This window comes from Capra hircus, chromosome 3 (genome assembly GCF_001704415.2).
Source record: "Capra hircus breed San Clemente chromosome 3, ASM170441v1, whole genome shotgun sequence".
NCBI classification, from domain to species: domain Eukaryota; kingdom Metazoa; phylum Chordata; class Mammalia; order Artiodactyla; family Bovidae; genus Capra; species Capra hircus.
In genome coordinates, this window is record NC_030810.1 from 66,028,561 (window position 1) to 66,053,047 (window position 24,487).

The 24,487-nt window shown below is 36.2% G+C and overlaps 1 protein-coding gene across 2 annotated transcripts in view; it reads left to right on the forward strand.

Annotated features, from left to right (window-relative positions):
• PKN2 (protein kinase N2) overlaps positions 1 to 24,487 on the forward strand; it is a 142,084-nt gene that overhangs the window by 36,742 nt on the left and 80,855 nt on the right. Inside the window, exon 2 of one of the 2 annotated variants that reach the window (XM_018045701.1) lies at positions 11,795 to 12,095. The exons of the other annotated variant lie outside the window; for it this stretch is intronic. Within the exon in view, the coding sequence (XP_017901190.1) occupies positions 11,795 to 12,095 (301 nt within the window). The remainder of the gene's footprint in view (positions 1 to 11,794; positions 12,096 to 24,487) is intronic. 2 annotated transcript variants of the gene reach the window in all.

Genomic DNA, 24,487 nt, shown 5'->3' on the forward strand with positions numbered 1-24,487 from the left:
TCAGGCCTCCCTGTCCATGACCAACTGCTGGAGTCCACCCAAACCCATGTCCATCGAGTTGGTGATGCCATCCAACCATCTCATCCTCTGTCGTCCCATTCTTCTCCTGCCCTCAATCTTTCCCAGCATCAGGGTCTTTTCAAATGAGTCGGCTCTTCGCATCAGTTGGCCAAAGTATTGGCGTTTCAGCCTCAACATCAGTCCTTCCAATGAACACCCAGGACTGATCTCCTTTAGGATGGACTGGTTGTATCTCCTTGCAGCCCAGGGGACTCTCAAGAGTCTTCTCCAACACCACAGTTCAAAAGCATCAATTCTTCAGCACTGGAAATGACTTATTTCAAGCACATGACTACTCCTAAACCAGTCACTAAATCTAAGGATTGAATACTCTCACCCACATGCAGCTTATGCTTAGTTTTGTGACAGGAATGGTGGAGAAGCCAGGCAAATTTTTTAAGAAAGTCTGTTTTTTAGTAAATGACTTTTTGTTTTGTTTTTTTTTTAAGAGGATTGTTGTCTGTGCCTGCGTCTACTCAAAGCATTAGGATGGTGAGGTAGAAAGTGGGAAAGAAAAGGAAAATTGTTTTTTCTAACGTAATGATAATGTTAAACCATCCCCATTCCCACTTTTTGTCTATTGAGAATCAACAAAAAGCAATTTATAATCAGAATTGAAGAGACTGCTTAAAGATCTCATTGTCTGTCACCTGGATTGCTGTAGTAGCCTCTGTATCATGTCTGTGAGAGTATGAAGTCACTCAGTCATGTCCGACTCTTTGTGACCCCACGGACTGTAGCCTACCAGGCTTCTCCGTCCATGGGATTTTCCAGGCAAGAGTACTGGAGTGGGTTGCCATTTCCTTCTCCAGATATTGTAGTGTAATAATCTCACCTCAGAATTCTTTGGGTATAAGAGGTGTTTCTTCTGCCAGTCTTGCCTGTGCTCAGTTATGGAGCTGCATTCATCTGGTGGCTAAGCTGGACTGGAATGTCCACTGTGGCCTTTCACAAGCCTGGTGCCTCAGCTGGAATGGCTGGCACAGCTAGAAAGCTTTGGTTCTCTTCCGCATGGCCTCTCTCCACATGATCTCTCTCATTCTCCAGGTTCCTGCCTCTAGTGGAATAATCAGGTCTTCTTTAAATAGTAATTGAGTTTTCAAGAAGCAGTACAAGCTATTAGGCCTCTTGAGGCCTCTTCTTGAAACATCCTGCCCATCATCAGAATGTTACTTCCACTATACTGTTAGTTAGAGTAAGTCAAAAGGCACGCTTTGAGTCAGTGTGGAAGGAGGCTACATGACGATATGAATATAGAGAAGCAGGATTCATTTGAGGCCATTTAGTAACAATCTGCCATAACTTCATAGCAGGTTTCCCTGCCTTTCCTTGCCCCCCTCAAATCTACTGTTAACACAGGAAGTCATATGCTATTACTTCTCTGCCTAAGCCCTATATCATTTCATTTTGAGTAAAAGCCAAGGTCTTTTTATTGGCTTATGAGGCCCTGTATAATCCTTAGTCAGATTGGGATTTATAGTTCATCTGAAACACGAAGTACAAAGTAGGCAGTCTTGGACTTGTGTAGCAGTTCAAGAAAGCTATCAGCGTTCTGGGCTCTTCCTCTCTGCTTTGTCATCCTTGTTGTTTTTGTCCTATTGACCTGTTACTGTCATAGGGTGGCTCCTGCACCTTTGCCTAGGCTTTGGGTCTGCGTTCTAGGCAAAAAGAAATGGAAAAGTGGAAGTTTTTTCCAAAATCCTGGATGTCTCTTTGACAAGGATTTTCATATGACTACTTCTAGCTGCAAGGGAGTCTGGTAAAGTAAGAATTTTCTCTGCACTTTGTTGCATCTAACAAAATGGAAATTTTCTTAGTAAGAAAACAGAGGCTGGATATTATCTCTCAGTGCTATGAGCCAGGATCTATACTGTTGCTATAAAAGCTAGTCCTAGGCATAACTGTTATGAGACTTAGAAATAATAGAGTCAAGGTAGTTATAATAATTCCATTGTACTGAAAAAGAAATTGAAGCTTTAGCATGGTTACAGTATCAGAATATATGCATGGCCAGTCTGCATATAAATGCTCAGTCCTTTCCGTCACACTGTATTCAGACTGAACTTTTTGTTAAAACACACGTGTGCACATGCATATACACAATATAGCTAACATTTGCTGCTTCTTCAGATTTTGTTTGGTTTTTGTGTCTGTCTTCCTTAATAAATTGAATACTTGAAAGAAAGTAGGATTGTGTCATTTCCATTATCTAGTACTCAGTGAATATTTGAATAAATGAAGTTTTGTTTTGTTTTGTTTCTTTTAAATGAAAAGATGGGAGAACCAAACATAATTTGGCAGATGGGCAGACAGGTAAAGAGGGATAGGATGACATGCTTGGGTTGTATAACTAGACACAGATACTTGGTGTTAGAAGTGGCTTCTTGGTTTCTGGTGAGAGCATTCTCTTCTTAGATATGGAAGGTTGGATTAGGATGATATGAGAGAATAAGAGGAAATATGTCCTGCTGCTGCGGCTGCTGTGGCTGCTGCTGCTAAGTCGTTTCAGTCGTGTCCGACTCTGTGCGACCCCAGAGACGGCAGCCCACCAGGCTCCCCTGTCCCTGGGATTCTCCAGGCAAGAACACTGGAGTGGGTTGCCATTTCCTTCTCCAATGCATGAAAGTGAAAAGTGAAAGTGAAGTCGCTCAGTCGTTTCCAACTTTTAGCGACTCCATGGTCTGCTGCCTACCAGGCTCCTCCATCCATGGGATTTTCCAGGCAAGAGTACTGGAGTGGGGTGCCATTGCCTTCTCCGTATGTCCTGCTAGTATCTCTGAATTAAGGCACATAATAGTCCTTACTTAATGCAAATCAGTAAAATAAAGGGAAATGGATACTCCTCTCAGAAGATGGTATGGAGTAAAAGTGCCCAAACTAGGAGTTAAGAGAGTAATATGCTAAACATAGCCAGGTCACTGACTTCTGTTTGTGACCTTCCGTGCTTTGACCCTGCTTTCCTCAAAACTAAAATCAAGGGAGTTATACTACATGATCTTTGAAATCCCTTCTAGCTAAATAGTATATGAATCATTGTACCCACCGAGTTTTTATGGGTTCTTTAACATTTCTTGGCATCTATCAGGTCAGGCTGTTTCATATTTCTATAATATAGAGAAAGTAACAGCTTTTTCACTTCTTCTCTGGGAACTTGGCCAGTGAAAAGTAAACATCCTTTCCTGTTTCTCCCTAAATGAAGTACTTGGTCATAAGTGACAGACTTTTTTCTTCATTTTGTTCATTGAATGTGATCCTGTTCTTATTTTAATGTTTTTCTTAACTTCACTGTGAGTTTGTTGAAATATAGTAAATTGAAAATGTCAAGTTTATGTTTTAACCTACAGATCAGAATTTCAGTATTTTGTAAAATAAAAATATTTGTGTTTATCAAATACATATTAACACATTTATGTATTTGAAAGTACTTGTCTGGCACATGATGTGGTCTAGTTATAATGAGTGGGATGTGTAGTCTCATCTTTTGCAGTAGAATTTTATTGACTTGAAATAGCCTAGTTAAATAATAGCAAATATACTGTAGAGTGTAAGATATCATTATAAGTTTTTATACTTGCCAAAAGTGAAATAAAGGGAAAGTTACTTTTGATATCTTTAAAAAATGTAATCCCCTCCTTATTAGACAGGCAGCATATATTAATTGCTCTAAAAATTGAGAAAATATGGGAAACTTTGAAGAACGAAAAGAAAATCCTTCTTAGTTTTTTTTTGTTTTAGCTCAGACGTAATATTTTAATCTCTCCCCTTCCAGTCTTTTTTTTTTTTCATTCTTATTTTAAACATTTTTTAAATAAAACTGTGTGTACATAGCAGCAATACACTGAGGTGGACATACTGCTGAGAAATAATAAACAGTATAAGTAAAAGAAACTTCTCTTTATTCCCCAGTCTGTTTGAAATTCTTTTGTTATGACACTTGGCATTGTGAACTTTCTCTTTTCTATATGTTGGTTTAAAGTCCTGCTACTTGTAAGTTTTGTATGGGAGTCTGTCTGTGCCCAGCATATATTATTATTTTAAAAACTACTGCATTTACCATTCTATATAGTAATTATCTTATTAGTTTACATTTGTCAAAGTAGAATTACTGGGTCAAAGGGAATCTCTATTTTAAAATTTCTTACATATTTCCACCTTTTATAAAGTCTTACAGCTTACAGCTGGATTATTGCCAACAGTATGATTAGAAAAGTCTTTGTCAATTTAAAAGGTAAAAATGGTACAGTCTGCGATAGCACAGGTTTTTTTTCTTCAATAGAAATTAATAAATACATGAAATTGAACAAGGGAATTATGTTAAAAGTATAACGTGGGCACTGGCTTAGTTCATCTGTCATTTTCCCAAGAATGTTAATATTTTGAAGCAGCTGGGTTTTAGATTTTTTTAATTTTAGAGAAAGCCTTAGCAGTATATGAAGACCTTAAGATAAAGACTGAAAATCCTGTTTGATAGTTTGGAGCCTCTGTTGTTATTAAAGAATAGTCTTCTGTTGATCTCATTTGCAGATGAAAATACTTCTGTTTTCTTTGTTGTTTTTGCTGTTATATTCATTTATTTTATTTGCAACTCGGGATGACCTTCCAGTCTAAGGGTATATCATGCTTCAATTCTGGAATATTCTCATGCATTTATTTCTTCATGTAGTGCTTCTCCCTCATTGTCTTTATTTTCTTATTCTGGAGCTCTTACTAGGTGGATTTGGATCCTCTCATTCTGTCTTCCAGGCCTTTTAATTTCTCTTATCACTTGATGATGAATTCAGAGTAATTCCTTCAAGTTATCTCTCTGCCAGTATACTAATTTATTAGCTTAGTCTAATCTGCTATTTAATCTATCCACTGAATTTTTAACTTTGGTTCTTTGGAACACAATCTAATTTTTGTTCTTTTTTACTCATTAAAGTCTCTATTCCTCCCTTTATCTGTTTCGCTACATGAAATCTACTTAACCTAAAAATCATTTGACTGTACTGCTATAAATCCCGTGTTAATTTTACTAATGGTTTCCTTGATTTTGGATTTGATCCATCTAATTTGAAGGACTGCATTAAGGATATGAATGATATAAAATTTAAAGTACCTTAAAAATAGGTAGGATGAGTCATGAAAGAGTTGAAATAATTTTTGAACAGTATTTTGTGATGGGATTTGGATTGATAGTGAAAGGAATAGGGTATAAGAAAAAAGACAGATGTAAAAAAATATAGCAGCAAAAATGTTAGATTAATTTATGTAGAATGGAGTGGCTAACTAAGCTTGTTGATTTCAGTGGTAATTAATGGTATGTATTTTTTGTATAGATGCCTGGAGAGTCACAAATACTATTAGGAGTTTAGTTTTATGTTTAGGATTAAGTTTGGTTTTTCCTTTTCCTTCCTTTTATCTCTTTACTTTCTGAACATATTAATGAATTTAAAAGGGTGCTTGTGATTAGAAGATGGATCAAACTTTGCTTCCTTTTGAAAACATGAGAAAAGGTTACCTACCATTTATTTTGGAGGAGACCTGAAGTTCATTATAATAGGAGCACAAAGACTTGACTAGTGGATGAAAGTGAAACACTTGTAAACGTAAATTAATATAATGTTCCTACAGCCTTTCAGAGAACCTACTGTGACAGAGATTATCACTGAAGATTTTCACTGGTTAAATAGCTGTTTATTTTCCTGAGGCTGATTTATTTCACTGTGTTAAGATTATTATTACATTGCCTAGTATTGATTCCATTCATGATGTAATTGCTCTTATTATTTTTTAGGGTAGAGACATAATTTAATAGATGAAATATCTCATTTCGGTGTTCCAAATGGAAGAAAATTATATTTTCCAATAATTTTCACAATTTATTGCAACTAAAATTTTCAGGAAAGGAGTAATAGTACTGTAACCTTTCCTATCAGCTGTTAGGGGGCATGGTTTATCTTCAGTTCAGTTCAGTAGCTCAGTGGTATCCAACTCTTTGCAACCCCATGGACTGCAGCACGCCAGGCCTCCCTCTAGATCACCAACTCCCGGAGCCTACTCAAACTTATATTCATTGTGTCGGTGATGCCATCCAACCATCTAATACTCTGTCGCCAACTTCTCCTCCCCCTACAATCTTTCCCAGCAACAGGGTCTTTTCAAATGAGTCAGTTCTTCACATCAGGTGGCCAAAGTATTGGAGTTTCAGTTTCACCATCAGTCCTTGAATATTCAGGACTGATTTCCTTTAGTATAGACTGGTTGGATCTCCTTGCAGTCCAAGGGACTCTTAAGTCTTCTCCAACACAGCAGTTCATAGGCATCAGTTCTTTGGCTCTCAGCTTTCTTTATAGTCCAAACTCTCACATCCATGCATGACTATTGGAAAACCCATAGCTTTAACTACACAGAACTTTGTTGGTAAAGAACTTTGTTGGTATCTGCTTTTTAATATGCTTTCTAGGGTGGTCATGGCTTTTCTTCCAAGGAGCAAGCATCTTTTAATTTCATGGCTGTAGTCACCATCTGCAGTGATTTTGAAGCCCCTCCCCCAGCCCCGAAAATAAAGTCTGTCACTGTTTCCACTGTTTCCCCATCTATTTGCCATGGAGTGATGAGGTCGGATGCCATAATTTAAATTTTTAGAATGTTGAGTTTTAAGCCAACTTTTTCACTCTTCCCTTTCACTTTCATCAAGAGGCTCTTTAGTTCATCTTCACTTTCTGCCATAAGGGCGGTGTCATCTCTGTATCTGAGGTTATTGATATTTCTCCTGGCAATCTCGATTCCAGCTTGTGCTTCATCCAGCCTGGCATTGAGTGCAGCACTTTTACAGCATCCTCTTTCAGGATTTGAAATAGCTCAACTGGAATTCCATCACCTCCACTAGCTTTGTTCGTAGTGATGCTTCCTAAGGCCCACTTGACTTCACATTCCAGGATATCTGGCTCTAGATGAGTGATTACACCATCATGATTATCCAGGTTGTGAAGACAGATCTTTTTTGTATAGTTCTTCTGTGTATTCTTGCCACCTCTTTGTAATATCTTCTGTTTCTGTTAGGTCCATACCATTTCTGTCCTTTATTGAGCCCATCTTTGCATGAAATGTTCCCTTGGTATCTCTGATTTTCTTGAAGAGATCTCTAGTCTTTCTCATTCTATATTCTTCCTCTTATTTTTTTGCACTGATCACTGAGGAAGGCTTTCTTATCTCTTCATGCTATTCTTTGGAACTCTGCATTCAAATGTGTAAATCTTTTCTTTTCTCCTTTGCTTTTAGCATCTCTTCTTTTCACAGCTATTTGTAAGGCCTCCTCACACAACCATTTTGCCTTTTTGCATTTCTTTTTTCTTGGGGATGGTCTTGATCACTGCCTCCTGTATAATGTCACGAACCTCCGTCCATAGTTCTTCAGGCACTCCGTCTATCGGATCTAATCCATTGAATCTATTTGTCACTTCTACTGTATAATTGTAAGGGATTTGATTTAGGTCATGCCTGAATGATCTAGTGGTTTCCCCTACTTTTTTCAATTTAAATCTCAATTTGGCAATAAGGAGTTCATGATCTGAGCCACAGTCAACTCCTGGTCTTGTTTTGCTGACTGTATAGAGCTTTTCCATCTTTGACTGCAAAAAATATAATCAGTCTGATTTTGGTGTTGACAATCTGGTGATGTCCATGTGTAGAGTCTTCTCTTGTGTTTTTGGAAGAGGGTGTTTGCTATGACCAGCACAGTCTCTTGGTAAAATTCTGTTATTCAGTTCAGTTCAGTTGCTCAGTCATGTCCGACTCTTTGCGACCCCATGAACCGCAGCATGCCAGGCCTCCTGTCCGTCACCAACCCCCAGAGTCCACCCAAACCCATGTCCATCGAGTTGGTGACACCATCCAACCATCTTATCCTCTGTCATGCCCTTCTGCCCTCAATCTTTCCCAACATCAGGGTCTTTTCAAATGAGTCAGCTCTTTGCATCAGGTGGCCAAAGTATTGGAGTTTCAGCTTCAACATCAGTCCTTCCAATGAACAACCAGGACTGATCTCCTTTAGGATGGACTGGTTGTATCTCCTTGCAGCCCAAGGGACTCTCAAGAGTCTTCTCCAACACCACAGTTCAAAAGCATCAATTCTTCGCCACTCAGCTTTCGTCACAGTCCAACTTTCACACCCATACATGACCACTGGAAAAACCATAGCCTTGACTAGACGGACCTTTGTTGGCAAAGTCTCTGCTTTTCAATATGCTATCTTAGATTGGTCATAACTTTCCTTCCAAGGAGTAAGCATCTTTTAATTTCATGGCTGCAGTCACCATCTGCTATAGTTTATCTTAAATTATTGATTATGTTGTATTTATCTCCTGTTCCTGTCCAAAAGTTATTTGAGCCATGTCACAACAGAAGATGGGAGTAAAATATGGTTACTAAAAATCCTTTTAGGGAAGGAATCAAACATGGTAACTACATATGGTTTACATCTAATATCTAATTCTAACCAGTATAGTTGCTGTGATTGAATATTAATTTTGCCTTTGAGCTTCCTGGACTATGAATTCTCTTTATCAGAAAGAGGAAAGCATGACTTCCGTAGCAGTGATAGATTTTCCTGAATTCTGAAAGAAGAATATTAAATAATTATATCCTAATCAACAAATCATTACGAAAACAAAACAGAACCACTCTGCCAGACGTAAACTCTGCTGTCAAATTGTTCACAGTCTTTGGAGTTGTCAGATAAGAAAAGGAATACTTGTTTAAATAAAATCCACAGTATCAGAGTACACAGGAGAGAGGCATTTAATCTAAATTCTAAGAGAGGGCATAGGCAGGAAATTCTTTTCCAGGGAAAAATTATCATAAACTTTGAGACAAAATTAAAGTTGACTAAGAAAAGAAGGGACTAGGAAGAGATAATTGAAGGAAGAAGGAAACCATTACACCCTAAAGATGCAGCATGTGTAGTAGCTAAGCCAGAAGAGATTGTCTTTGGCAGTTAATACCTGTAATTTGATATGATTGGAGTTTAGTAGGGAGCAAATTGAAAAGAAGTAGGAGTTGAAGTTGCCCAAGGGTAACTGGGTAACTGTGTGTGTGTGCGTGTGTGTGTGTGGTTGTTTTTGGGTTTTGGCTTGTTTGTTTGTTTTTCTTTTGTTTTTGAAAGTGATAGTCCTTGTCTGACTCTTCCTGACTTCATGGACTGTAGCCCTCCAAGCTCCTTCATCCATGGATTTATCCAGACAGAAATACTGGAGTGGATTGCCATGCCCTTCCCCAAGGGATCTTCCCAACCCAGGGATCCAACCCAGGTTTCCCACGTTGCAGGCAGATTCTTTACCATTTGAGCTATCCAGGAACCCCCTTTTGTTTTTATTAGCCTTTAAATATTAGTACCACGACTTCCAAACCCTGCCATAGAACTCTGTGGGGTGCCTCAGCAAACTCTCAGGAAGCTGCAGTATACTTTAAAAATTTCAAGGAAACACAGTGATACCATTTGTTGCATACCATGTGATCTAACCAGAGTCTGTAAAACTTCAATATTAAGGTTATTCTACAACCCATATGTACTGGCAGGATAGGAGATCAAGGTGGGAATGTCCAATCTGATTTCAAGTTTTGAGAAATTCCAAGTTACCCAGTGGGTAGATCCTGTTAATAAGTAACTAGTTATTAAAGAATGAAATAAAAATTAATTTTTCTTTCAATGTGTATTATTTTAAACAGATACTAAATTATTACAAGTATTGATTAAGTTATTTAGACTTACTACTTAATAAATGGAATTGTTAGGTATTTCTTTATACCCCTAGTCTATGGGGCATAAAGAAAAAATTTCCTAAGACACTTAAGTTCTGGATTAGTACGTAGTATTAAAGTACAGATTTGTGAAAGCAATTCATGTGGTATTTTCTAAGTCTATAAAGATAGAAGCAAAAATATCAGTTAGCTTAAACTTCTTCATTTAAGAATTGTTTGCCTCAGTTTACTTTACCTGAAGCTAGACAACAGAAATTTGGGATTTTCTGTTTTTATAATAGTCCTTCGTATTTGATGACCAGTCAAAGGTGGATTTATAAAGTTTGGGAACTGAAGAAATAGATGATAGGACTTACATTCCATTATAAATAGTGACAAACCTAATAGATATTTTAGTCCAGATAGGAGATCACTCTGTTTGTATTTAAGGCCAGTTGGTGTAGATCACCTATTTCAAGAATTTGTAAGAGCTATGGTACCTAGAAATTATACTTACAGATATGAAATCTTATTTGTTCTCCTCTTTTTTTTTTTTTTTGGTCAGAGTTTCAAAGGAGTTCTTGGCCCTAAAAGTTTAAGAACAAGTTTATACATCAACTATATACTTCATTTTTGGGCTTCCCAGGTGGCGCTTGTTAAAGAACCCTGCCTATCGATGCAGGAGATAAGAGACCCAGGTTCAGTCCCTGGGTTGGGAAGATCCCCTGAAAGAAGGCATGGAAACTCACTCCAGTATTCTTGCCTGGAGAATCTCATGGGCCAAGGAAACTAACTGGTGGGCTATGGTCCATAGGGTCTCAGAGAGTTGGGCACAACTGAAGCGACTTGGCACAAACATACTTCATTTTTTGCATAGTATGCCTGTTGGCACGAGGTAAATTTGTACCAAAGCCAAGACAAAGTCCTGGTCTTTGCATCTGTTAACTCACTATTTTGCAAAACACATGTTTTTCAGAGGTTAAGAATTAGACATAATTCTTGCACCAAGAATTTAAATAGAAATAATTTTATGGGTGTGATGAATTCTCAAAAAAATAAAAGAAAATCTTTTAATTGGTTAAACCTGTGGTTCAAAAGATGCGTAAAGGGTGAACATCTCTTCTGTATCCTTCACAAACTTAATTCCTCGTCCCAAAGGTAAAAGTTAACTTAAAAACCAGTAGTGTTATAGTATTCGAATTTAAAATAGTGAATGGTGTATCAGTACAAATAGCCAGAACATGTTTTCTTGTTTTAAATACGGATTAGATGTGCTTTCCTGATTTGATTTTCATTTTAAGATGAATAATTGATACTTTGTATTCTCTTAGCTTCTATCAGTAGGATATGGTTTAGACATTTTTTTTCAGTAGTTATTTTTATGTGATGTCAACCAAATTATCAATTGGGATAGTTAGCCATGAAATACATAGAGTTCTGAAATAGTTTTCCCAAGCCCTAATGCTTTTAATTGCTTAACTAAAAAGTGGTCATAAGGATATAATTTTATTTTTGCAAATATTATTTTATTTTTAAGAGATTTCTTATAGAAGATAAAATAGAATTTTATCTTACCTATGGAATTTAATAATAATCTTTACTTATTAAGTGACTATATACTGGGCCAGGAATTTTATTTGAAATCTCACATACGATATTTTAAATTACCATGTTACCTCTGAAAACTGCCTAATATTTAGATGTTGCAGGCAATTAAACTGAGTATTTGAAAGGTTAAATAACTTGCTCAACATTCACTGGGTAGGTGCTGCTGGAATCTAATTTGAGCTTGTGGAATATCAAACATCCACTGTTTTTAAAGCCCAAAGATGCCTTTATGTGCAGATGTGTTTATTTTAATGTAAATTTGTCAGGTAATGCTATTTAGTGAGTGGGCAGAGATTTCGAAGAATTGCCTTTAGTACAGTTTTATTCTAATACTAAATATTATACTGAGCAAATAACTTTTTCTAAACTCCCACATTTGTATGTTTGTTTTTTTTTTTTTTTGTAGAGCGATTCCCGAAGTCTTCCTTTTTCTGAGAATGTGAGTGCTGTTCAAAAATTAGACTTTTCAGATACAATGGTGCAACAGAAATTGGATGATATCAAGGATCGAATTAAGCGAGAAATAAGGAAAGAACTGAAAATCAAAGAAGGAGCTGAAAATCTGAGAAAAGTCACAACAGATAAAAAAAGTTTGGCTTATGTGGACAACATTTTGAAAAAATCAAATAAAAAATTAGAAGAATTACATCACAAGCTACAGGAACTAAATGCACATATTGTTGTATCAGATCCAGAAGATGTTACAGGTATTTTATTTGATGTTTATATAGTGTACTAACAAGAATGTATTATCTTACAAATAGTAAGATTTTTGCCATATATAGTCTTTAGCCTTAATGAAAGTACAGGGGCTATATTTTCTCCTACAGTTAAGGTCTTATTTATATTTTATTCAGAAGTGCATTGAGTTGATGGATGTGAAGATTAAAATATTTACTTAGAGATGAGTAATTCTGCTGTCTATTCTCTTACTCTCTGTCACTAAGACATTACTTATTTTCCATATTTGTGTTTTGTATTGGATCAACCACATGCTCTTACCTGATTCATTCTTGTGATCAGCAGCACGAGTTTGCCAGGTGACTTTTTAAAGTTAAAAATGCACTGTATGACCAAGGGATATTTTTATTTTTTTGCAAATGTCGTTGTTCAAACCTGTGACCTCTGTTCTTTGTGCTCTAAGTGACTGAATTAACACCTTACACTACCAGGCATTTTGTTTAAAAAAGAAGAAAAACATTTAAAAAGCCAAACATTATTTTTTTTCCTTCAATATAGAAAATGAAAGGAAAATACAACCTAGAAAATACAACCTATAAAGTCCAGCTTAAGATCATAATTTCTAAACAATAGAATTAACAGATGTTCATGTTGGAAATTTTTCAAATGGTACAGAAAGTAAAAATAGAAAAATGACCTCTATCCAGTCTAGGCCCTCTCCCTAAAGGTAGTATTGCTTTTTTGTTGTATATCCTTACAGGAAAAAAAAGTCTGTATTTGTATCACTGTTCATCCATTTATATTTTTACATTCTTTCTAAACCTTTTTACTTAACAAATCATATAAGACATATTTGATCTAATAGTTTTGTCTTTGCAAAGAAAATATTGTAAACTAGTAATTTAATGTCTATAATCCTTAGTTTATTTATTTGCAAAGACAAAGAGTGGTATATGTAGAATGATGTATCTAGCACCATAGAAATTTTAGAAGAACCTGTGTGATTAGCTAAGAAAAAATGATATAAGTAAAATTAAAGTGAAGAAAGTAGATAAATTTGATTAAGATCCATAAATTGCCAGTCTTAAATGTTGTACTTCTGATATTCCATGTACTTGATAGAACTTGTTTTAATACATTCCTTTCAACATCTGGGACTTACCTTAGGGGTTTCATTTGGAGATTCAATGTAGAGATTTTAATCATGTAAGAATAATTAAATCTTAAAAATGAAAGAAAAATCATAAAGAAACCAGTCTTCTTATTTTAGAGCTGAAATAATCCCAAAGATGTAAATTAATTTGCCCAGAATTACCAAACTAGCTAAAGAACTCTTCAATCTAGTATTTTTTTATCCACGTGTTCAATAATTACATTATAAATGGAAATTTGTATTATGAAATGCTTTTTTTAGCAATATCATATAAACTTGGAAATAGCCTGTTCTGCTGGAACTCTGCCGAGCTCTACATTCTTTGCCCATTACTTCTTTAGGAGAGTTCTAAAATAAGAAACTGTGCTGGAGCTTTAAACTCCATTTAGAGAAAACATTTTGCTAATCACAGAATACCAATAACTACCTTCTAATTGGAATATAAAAGTGTTTTTGTTACACAGAGATAGCCCATTTGGTTTCCCAAGTCATTTTTAAAACAACTTTACTGAAGTATATAAATTACTTCTGATAAAACGCACATATTTTAAGAATATGATTTGATGTGTTTTAACAAATGTCTATATCCAGGTAACCATCACTACAGCTAGGGATCCTGACCATCACTTCAGTGGTTCTCATATAGTATACATAGTAGTCCCCGTCGGTCTCTAATTCCCATCCCTGGGTTTAGGTAACCACTGGTTTGCCTACTATCACTTTAGATTAGACTTGTCTTTCCTAGAGTTTCATATGAAGAAATGACCTTATAGACCTTCTGTCAGATTTTATTCTACCTCAACACTCAATTTGGATATTGCTGAACCCTTCCTTGACTTTCTCTGATTCTTTATTCTCTACTCTGCTTTGTGCACTCATTGTTGTATTATGTTGTATTACAATTTATTTCTGCACATTTTAATAGTACTTACTAAACTGTATGATCCTTGAGGACAGGACCATTGTTTTTATTCAGGTATTTTCAAGGTTTATCATAAAAGAGTGGAACATAGTAGGTGTTTAGTTGTGAATATTATATCTCAAAAAAAATCCCAGTAAATAACAATCTTATATTAATTTTTATAGTTACAATAATACCAAACCATAATTTATCATGGTATTTTATTAATAACTTGGGGAATAAAACCATAAATAAAGTTTTAGGATAAATATTTCCAGAAACTTTCTTTGCTGTTCATTTGACTTATCAGATAATTACAGGGCAGATGTTCTATGAAACATTTCTACTGTTACTTCTTAATGCTTAAGTTTGTTGCAGTGAACTTGACAAGTTGGTTAAAATTTGAATGTATTAAAAAAATAGTTCTCTTTGCAAATGCCATATGCACACATCTTGGTGATAAGTTTTTTAAATTTTTTTTTTTGCTTTGTTTTGTTTTCATTTTCTCTTATAACTTACTTGACTGCATTAAAATCAACAAAAGCACAGAGGATTAAGGTAGTTGATCATTAATTTTATGTCAGATTGCCATGAAATTTTATGTTTTACATCATATACTAAAGTGGACAAAATCATTTAACTTGATTAGATCTGCCATGAAGAGTGAAGGACCTGGTGTTTGCTTTCAGTTCTCTAAAGTATGTGGATTAATAAGTGCGTGCAGAAGTATTTGGCTAATTCCTGTTGACTTGAGGGTATGTGAGCAGAATGAATGATTCAAGGAGAGAAGGATAGAATATAAATTTGCATTGTATATATGATTGCCATGTAAGCAGTTAGGAGACCTGCTTTTAACTCACTTCTGCAACAATTAACTCCTTTAGCCATTAGTTTCTAATTTGTAAAATAAAGACATTTATCAGATAAAATTAAGATGTTAGCCATAAAAGTCTCCGAAATATTGCTTATTATAATGTGAAGATGATCATTTGAAACTGTTAATGTCTAAAATATATGTGTTCGCTTATTCTTGAGTAGCAAAAAGTGAATTTTTTTATGTTCTCTTCATGTTTATGGTACTATAAACTTCCTATTCACCTTCCATAATACTTATAGGATAGTCTCATGGAGTATTGTTATTATTCTCACTTGGAAATTAGAAATGTATTGTAAAATGAGGCTGACTGTACTTTGTGAAAAAAGTTTTGGATCTCTGTAAAGTGGATTTGTAATCTAGGTCATAGTTGATAACTATAACTCTAAATATTTAAGAAAGAACTGATTTTCTGAATCTTTGGAATCTTATATGTTATCCCTAAAGAAGAGGACAAGAATATTTCTCATATTTTATTAGGCATAACTAATAATTTGTATAGTTTAAATACCCCTGTTTTTACCTCATTTCCTTCTCTTGCCCTCTTCCCATTTCTATTTTCTCCTACCCCAACAAGCTTAGATTGGTTTTTTGCCATTTGAGGTGGGGAATATTTTCTTTAATATGTAGAATATTCAGAAAGGAAGTATTGATTTAGTATAGAACTAATAGTGTTGGAATTTTGTGTGTGGTTTTGTTTGTTTGTTTTGGCCGAAGCGCATAGCATGCATTATCTTAGTTCCCCAACCAGGGATTGAACCCATGGCCTCTGCAGTGGAAGCACAGAGTCCTAACTATTGGACTGCCAGGAAATTCTCTGGAATTTTTTGGAATTAACTTTGGAAACTTCTCAGTTTCTGAGCTGTATCTGTATCGAGGGAGCCAACTTAGTAACTAGAATGTAGTTTATGAAGTCTTTCTCAAATGAGTACAAGTGAGAATTTAAATTTCTTTTTTATTATTGGCCTATCCACCTAAATGTAGCATAGAAATTATAGTTGACTTTTATGTTTATTAAAATGTGTAGCTTGATTTATTATGCTATTTCTACATAATCCTTATTTCTGATTGAATTTCTCATTTTGAGGTAAGCATATGTTGAATTAAGTTGTGAACTCCTAAGGAAAGGATTGCCATTAGGTTGGTAACTATAATCATTAATTAACAAGTCACTTTTAATGCCCCTGGATTTATTTTCTTGTCTTTAAAATCATGAAATTAGTTGATTATAGACATCTAATATGTGAATTCTTGATGATATATTTTTTAAAGTTAATACACAGTAAAACGGATTCTTACTGAGTGCCTCATTCAGTGAATTTTAATACACAGATAGGTTCATCTAAATACCTCCACAATCAGGAAAAAGGGTAGTAGTATCCCTTTGTAGTCACACCCTCTTCCTACTCCATATCCCCTGGCAACCACTGATCTGTCCTCTGTCACTTACAGTTTGCTTTTCAAGAATATCATATAAATGCAGCCATAAAGTTTATAACCTTTTAAGTCTGACTTCTTTCACTCAGCATATTTCTGTGTGAGATTCATCTAGGTTACTGTGTTTAGCAACAGTTTATTTTTTTTTACTGCTGAGTAGTAGTCCATCATATAGATGCACCACAGTTTATTTATCCATTCTTCTACCAGGAACTTTAGCATTCTTTTAAATTTTTTGGCAGTTATCAGTAAAGCTACTATAACTGACCATTAACAGGTTTTTGTTTGAACATGTTTTCAGTCCACCTTGGTAAAAACTTAGGTGTGTGACTGCTAAATCATATATTAATATGTTTGATAATATAAGAAACTGCCAAAGTGGTTGTATTATTTTTCCAGAGTGTCGATATTATTTTTCATTCTCACAAGCAATATATGAGAGTTCCAGTTGTTCCACATCCTCTCCAGCACTTGGTATTGTTAATGTATTATTTTAAGCCGTCTAACTGGTATGTAGTCATTGACCATATATATTATTGTAATTAGGAAGAGGAAAGAAGAAAAAAATGGCACCATCTTAAGCAGAATTTATGAAAGAATTGTGCATGCTGTAGGTACAGAATGTAGGCCTTTTCTACCAAGAGTTAGGCAATAAGCAGTTTTTGAACATTAAGGTGTCATGTAACAGATGAATGTAGTTATGAAATTTTAATGCCTAAGTTGCTTATTTTAAACAAAAAAAGTTACAGCCCACAGTCTTGTTTCTTTTTTTTCTTAATCTCAAGATCATCAACTGTTTTGTTTATTTCATATCTGTATCACCTAACATCATGCCTGAGAGAGTAAGCAGATCCTCATTACCTGTTTGTTGAATAATCAAAATGAGTTATCTTTTAAGTCTGTATATTAAAAAGCAGTCTTTGAGCTGCAGATTGATCGAAGACTGTCGAACTCAGCTTTGTGCTTCTCCCTGAATCTTAAGTTGCATTGGATTTGTTGCTAAAAAAGCCCCATTTTCCCATCTCCTATGTGAGTTGGCCAGGGTGTAGTCTAGATGTTTCTGCCACATGCCAGATCACCCTCAGAGCTCAGAAGGTTTTATAGCTACTGAGTGGTTCTATCCAGCTTCCCTGGTGGTTCAGCCAGTAAAGAATCCACCTGCAATGCGGGAGATCTGGGTTTGATCCCTGGGCTGGGAAGATTCCCTGGAGAAGGGCATAGCAACCAACTCCAATATTCTTGACTGGAGAATCCCCATGGACAGAGGAGCCTGGCAGGCTACAATCCATGTGATAGCAAAGAGTCTGACATGACTAAACACAGCACAGCACAGTGGTTCTATCATTTCTTAGAGATTTTTTCCCTATGTTTTGACTCTAAGCTTCAGTCGTCAGTTTTGTTTTCACAGTTGGAGCTCAGTTTCTGGCTTTTATAAATTAGCTCTGGGCCTTCTCAGTACTTCATTCCTTTTTAGTGCTGAATAGTATTCCGTTATATGAATATACTATGTTTTCCTTAGTTATTCACCAGTTGATGAGACATCTGGGTTGTTTCCATAGTTGACCTTTTATTATTATTATTATTATTATTATGATACTGCTGATACGAACATTCACATAAAACTTTTATATAAACTTATCTTTATGTAGGTATTTAACTTTTCTAGAGCATTTTATTTCTTCATGTGGATTTAAGTTACCGGCTGGTGCCATTTCTTCTCAATCTGAAAAACTTTTAATATTTCTTGTAAGAAAGATCAGATAGCAATAAATTCCCGCTATCTTTGTTTAAGTGGGAATTATTTCACCTTCCTTTTTGAAGGATAGTTTTGCTGGATATAGAATTGTTGGTTACCGGTTTTTCCATCTAGGACTTTGGCTGTGTCATCCCACTTCTGGTGGTCCTGTATCCTTTCATATGAGGAGTCTGATGTTCATAGTTATTGCTCTGTATGTAGTGAGTCTTTTTCCTCTTGCTGCTTTCAAGATTTTCCTCTTTGTTTTCAGTTTTTAATGCTTTGACTACGATGAGCTTAGGTGTGAATTTCTTTGTATTTATCTGGGGCTTCTTAGGTGTGTGGATTAATGGTTTTCATCAAATTATGAAACTTTCTGGCTTTCATACATCTTCTTTTCCTTTTTCTGTTGCTGGTATTTCTGCTTAATTAAAAAGCATCACTACAAACAAAGCTAGTGGAGGTGATGGAAGTCCAGTTCAGCTATTTCAAATCCTGAAAGATGATGAGCTGAAAGTGCTGCACTCAGTATGCCAGAAAATTTGGAAAACTGAGCAGTGGTTTCAGGACTGGAAAACGTCAGTTTTCATTCCAATCCCAAAGAAGGGAAATGCCAAAGAATGCTCAAACTACCGCACAATTGCACTCATCTCACACACTAGTAATGTAATGGTCAAAATTCTTCAAGCCAGGCTTCAGCGATACATCAACCATGAACTTCCAGATGTTCAAGCTGGTTTTAGAAAAGGCAGAGGAACCAGAGATCAAATTGCCAACATCCGCTGGATCATGGAAAAAGCAAGAGAGTTCCAGAAAAACATCTGTTTCTGCTTTCTTGACTATGCCAAAGCCTTTGACTGTGTGGATCACAATCAACTGTGGAAAATTCTGAAAGAGATGGGCATACCAGACCACCTGACCTGCCTCTTGAGAAACCTATATGCAGGTCAGGAAGCAACAGTTAGAACTGGACATGGAACAACAGACTGGCTCCAAATAGGAAAAGGAGTACATCAAGACTGTATATTGTCACCCTGCTTATTTAACTTACATGCAGAGTACATCATGAGAAACCCGGGGCTGGAAGAAGCACAAGCTGGAATCAAGACTGTCAAGAGAAATATCAATAACCTCAGATATGCAGATGACACCACCCTTATGGCAGAAAGTGAAGAGGAGCCAAAAAGCCTCTTGATGAAAGTGAAAGAGGAGAGTAAAAAAGTTGGCTTAAAGATCAACATTCAGAAAACGAAGATCATGGCATCTGGTCCCATTACTTCATGGGAAATAGATGGGGAAACAGTGGAAACAGTGTCAGACTTTATTTTTTGGGCTCCAGAATCACTGCAGATGGTGATTGCAGCCATAAAATTAAAAGACGCTTACTCCTTGGAAGGAAGTTTATGACCAACCTAGATAGCATATTCAAAAGCAGAGACATTACTTTGCCAACAAAGGTCTGTCTAGTCAAGGCTGTGTTTTTTCCAGTGGTCATGTGTGGATGTGAGAGTTGGACTATAAAGAAAGCTGAGCACCAAAGAATTGATGCTTTTGAACTATGGTGTTGGAGAAGACTCTTGAGAGTCCCTTGGATTGCAAGGAGATCCAATCAGTGCATTTTAAAGGAGCTCAGTCCTGGGTGTTCATTGGAAGGACTGATGCTAAAGCTGAAACTCCAATACTTTGGCTATCTCTTGTGAAGAGTTGACTCATTAGGAAAAGACTCTGATGCTGGGAGGGATTGAGGGCAGGAGGAGAACGGGATGACAGAGGATGAGATGGCTGGTAAGGCATCACTGACTCCATGGACATGAGTTTGAGTGAACTCCAGGAGTAGTTAGTGATAGACAGGGAGGCCTGGTGTGCTGCGATTCATCGGGTTGCAAAGAGTCGGGCATGACTAAGCGACTGAACTGAACTGAAAAAATATAATATTCTTATCTTACCTTTATACTTAAGCTTGGTTTGTTGGGGTTTTTCCCTGTGACAGCATAGCATAGTCACAGACAATGATGGGTTAGATGTTATGGTCAAATGCTTTGGGTCAGATAATCTTATACCCTTTGCTGGTAGGAATGCAAAAACAGTACAGTCACTTGGGAAGACAGGTTTTTTATTTTTAATTGGAGTATTGTTGCTTTACACTGCTGTGTCATTTTCTGCTATACAGCAAACTAAATCAGCCATACATATATACTCCTTTTTTTGGATTTCCCTTTTGTTAGGTCATCACAGAACACCAAGTAATGTTCCTTGTGCTATACAGTAGGTTCTCATTACTTATATATTTTATACATAGTAATGTGTACATGTCAATCCCAATTTCCCAATGCATAACACTCCCCCACTTCCCCTTCTTATCCATTAATTTTTTTTATACATCTGTGTCTTTGTTTCTGCTTTGCAAATAAGATTCCACACATACGTGTTAACATCAGTTTTCTTTCTGACTTACTTCACTCTGTATGACAGTCTGAGGTTCCATGTACATCTCTGCAAATGACACAGTCTTTTCTTTTTAAATGGCTGAGTAATATTCTGTTGTATGTATGTACCACATCTTCTTTATCCGTTCCTCTGTTGATGGACATTTAGGTTACTTCCATGTCCTGGCTATTGTAAATAGTACTTCAGTGAGCACTGGGGTTCATGTATCTTTTGGAATTATAGTTTTCTCTGGGTATATTCCCAGGAGTGGGATTGCTAGATCATGTGGTTCCTCTTGTTTTTAGTTTTTGAGGACTTTCCATACTGTTCTCCATAGTGGCTGTATCAGGTTACATTCCCACCAATAGTGTAAGAGGGTTCCTTCTCGCCATACTCTCTCCAGCATTTATTGTTTGTAGATTTTTTTAATGATGGCCATTCTGACCAGTGTCAGGTGATATACTTCATTGTAGTTTTGATTTCCATTTCTCTAATAATGAATGATTTTGAGCATCTTTTCATGTGTTAGCCATCTGTATCTTTGTCTTCTTTGGAGAAATGTCTAGGTCTTCCGCCCATTTTTTGATTGGGTTGTTTGTTTTTTGGAAATTGACCTGCATGAGCTGCTTGTATATTTTGGAGATCAGTCCTTTGTCAGTTGCTTTGTTTGCATCTATTTTCTTCCATTATGAGGGTTATCTTTTCTTCTTATATATGGCTTCCTTTGCTGTGCTCAAAATTCTCCAAGCCAGGCAACAACAGTACATGAACCGTGAACTTCCAGATGTTCAAGCTGGTTTTAGAAAAGGCAGAGGACCCAGAGATAAAATTGCCAACATCCGTTGGATCATTGAAAAAGCAAGAGAGTTCCAGAAAAACATCTATTTCTGCTTTATTGACTATGCCAAAGCCTTTGACTGTTTGGATCACCACAAACTGTGGAAAATTCTTCAAGAGATGGGAATACCAGACCACCTGACCTGCCTCTTGAGAAATCTGAATGCAGTTCAGGAAGCAACAGTTAGAACTGGACATGGAACAACAGACTGCTTCCAAATAGGAAAAGGAGTGTGTCAAGGCTGTATATTGTCACCCTGCTTATTTAACTTATATGCAGAGTACATCATGAGAAACGCTGGGCTGGAAGAAGCACAATCTGGAATCAAGATTGCCGGGAGAAATATCAATAACCTCAGATATGTAGATGACACCACCCTTATGGCAGAAAGAAGAACTAAAGAGTCTCTTGATGAAAGTGAAAGAGGAGAGTGAAAAGTTGGCTTAAAGGTCAGCATTCAGAAAACTAAGATCATGGCATCTGGTCTGATCACTTCATGGGAAGTAGATGGGGAAACAGTGGAAATAGTATCAGACTTTATTTTTCTGTGCTCCAAAATTACTGTAGATGGTGATTGCAGCCATGAAATTAAAAGATGCTTATTCCTTGGAAGAAAAGTTATGAGCAACCTAGACAGGATATTAAAAAGCAGAGACATTACTTTGCTGACAAAGGTCTGTCTAGTCAAGGCTATGGTTTTTCCAGTGATCATGTATGGATGTGAGTGTTGGACTGTAAAGAAAGCTGAGTGCTGAAGAATTGATGCTTTTGAACTGCAGTGTTGGATTAGACTCTTGAGAATCTGTTAGACTGCAAGGAGATCCAGCCAGTCCATTCTAAAGGAAATCAGTCCTGAATATTCGTTGGAAGGACTGATGTTGAAGCTAAAACTCCAATACTTTGGCCACCTGATGAAAAGAACTGACTCATTTGAAAAGACCATGATGCTGGGAAAGATTGAAGGTGGGAGGAGAAGGGGATGATGAAGGATGAGATGGTTGGATGGCATCACTGACTCAACGGACATGAGTTTTATTAAACTGAGTTGGTGATGGACAGGGAGGCCTGGCGTGCTGCAGTCCATGGAGTTGCAAAGAATCAGACACGACTGAGCAACTGAACTGAACTGAACTTGCTGTGCAAAAGATTTTAAGTTTAGTTAGGTCCCATTTGTTTATTTTTATTTTTGTTACTCTAAAAGATGTATTAAAAAAGATGTTGCTGCAACTTATGTCAAAGTGTGTTGTACCTTTGTTTTTCTCTTAAGAGTTTTATAGGGTCTGATCTGTAACCCGCAATCCTATCCATGCTGTTTTTGTAAAATACTAAGAAAGTTCAATTAAAGGTTGTACTAGTTATAAATTACTTAAATTGATAATGTTGGATGGCATCACTGACTCAATGGACATGAGTTTGAGCAAACTCAGGGAGATAGTGGTGGACAGAGTGGCTTGATGTGCTGCTATCCATGGGGTCGCAAAGATTGGACTCAATTTGGCAGCTGAACAGCAACAAGGAGGTTTTAACCATGTCGTATTTTCTACTAACTTCTAGAGTGGTATTTCAAACCAAGATGAATTTTTCTGGGCTTCATCTGAGAATTTATAACCTTATTACCATTTGGATAATCACAAATCTATAAATGAAATCTGACGTTTACTATAGATTTCTTTCTCTCTTTTTTACTTCCAGTCTTCAGTGTAAGTCCGTCCACCAAGCCCGTAGATTCTGCCTCTGACATAGGTCTCGAATTTGTATTCTGAATCCTCACTGCTAAAGCCTCCAAGTTCAGGTTTAATCCAACCTAAACAGTGCTACCAATAATTTTTACATAGTATTCAGTTTTGATCCTGTTGCTTTCTTGCTTTAAACCTCTCAATGACTTTCCATTCTTTACAGAATAGAGTACAAATTTGTAGCATTACAGATACCCTTCATATAATCTGGGCTCTGTCTCTTACTTCAAATCTAATGCTGTTCCTCCCAAATCTAATTTTCCCATCTTTCCTACCATGTATATTTGCTTTCTCTCTCTCTTTTTTAAAAATCTTTCTTCACATGTGTGTGGGGTGTTTGTGTGTTTGTATGTGTGTGTGTATTGGCAGAGTCTAGGTGGTGGGAATATGGGTGCTCACTACACAGTTCTTTGAATTCTTCAGTATACTTGAAAATGTTAATGTATGCACACATATACTATTTAGAAATGGACACACATACCCCTTTATGTAAGTATATAGACTGTATCTTCTAAGCTATTTGAGAAAAGGAATTTTTTTCTCAAATCCTTTGCACAATACCTGAATGTTTATGATGTAACCATTTCCCTGTGTTAAATTCCCTTTGTTTGAAATATCTAGTGTGGTTTCTGTTTGTCAACTAGACTCTTAATGGTATACCTGCTTTCCATACCATGTAAGAAATTTAGAATAATTTCAGTCTATTTAACTCCACTTATGTGCTATCATTGTTCATATTCTAGTTCTATCATTGTATCTTCAATTCCATAAATCAGATTTTTATTTTATATAGTCATTGTTGGTTTACATTTATTTTCCTTGTACATCATTTCTTCATGCTTCTCAGACCTTCCTTCATTTCTTTTTCTTCTTAAAGGTATAGACTTTAGAAAGATATTTTCTCTGGTATATCATTTTAGGTTGGCGTTTAATTTCTATCAGTGGCTGTAAACTATTATTTTATGTCTTCTGGATTGCCCTGTTGTTGAATAGGCAGCTGCCAGTCTAATACTTAAACTGTGCTGATATTCTTCCCTTTCTCCCTAGCTGTTTTTAACAAGCTATTTGTCTACAGTGTTCTGTATAATGGTATAGGTTTCTTTTCATTTGATCTGCTTGGGATTTGTTGGGTTCCTGAATCTGAGATTTGTATGTTTCATTGATTATGAGAAGTGCTTAGCCCCTCTCTTCAATATTGCTCCTCCTGTATTCTCTTTTCTGTTTCATTTTGGTGCTCCAGTTAGACAAATAGTAATTTCTTCAAGTCTTTGTCCATTTCTCCAATAATTTCTTTCTGCGTGTCCAGTTTGCTCTTGA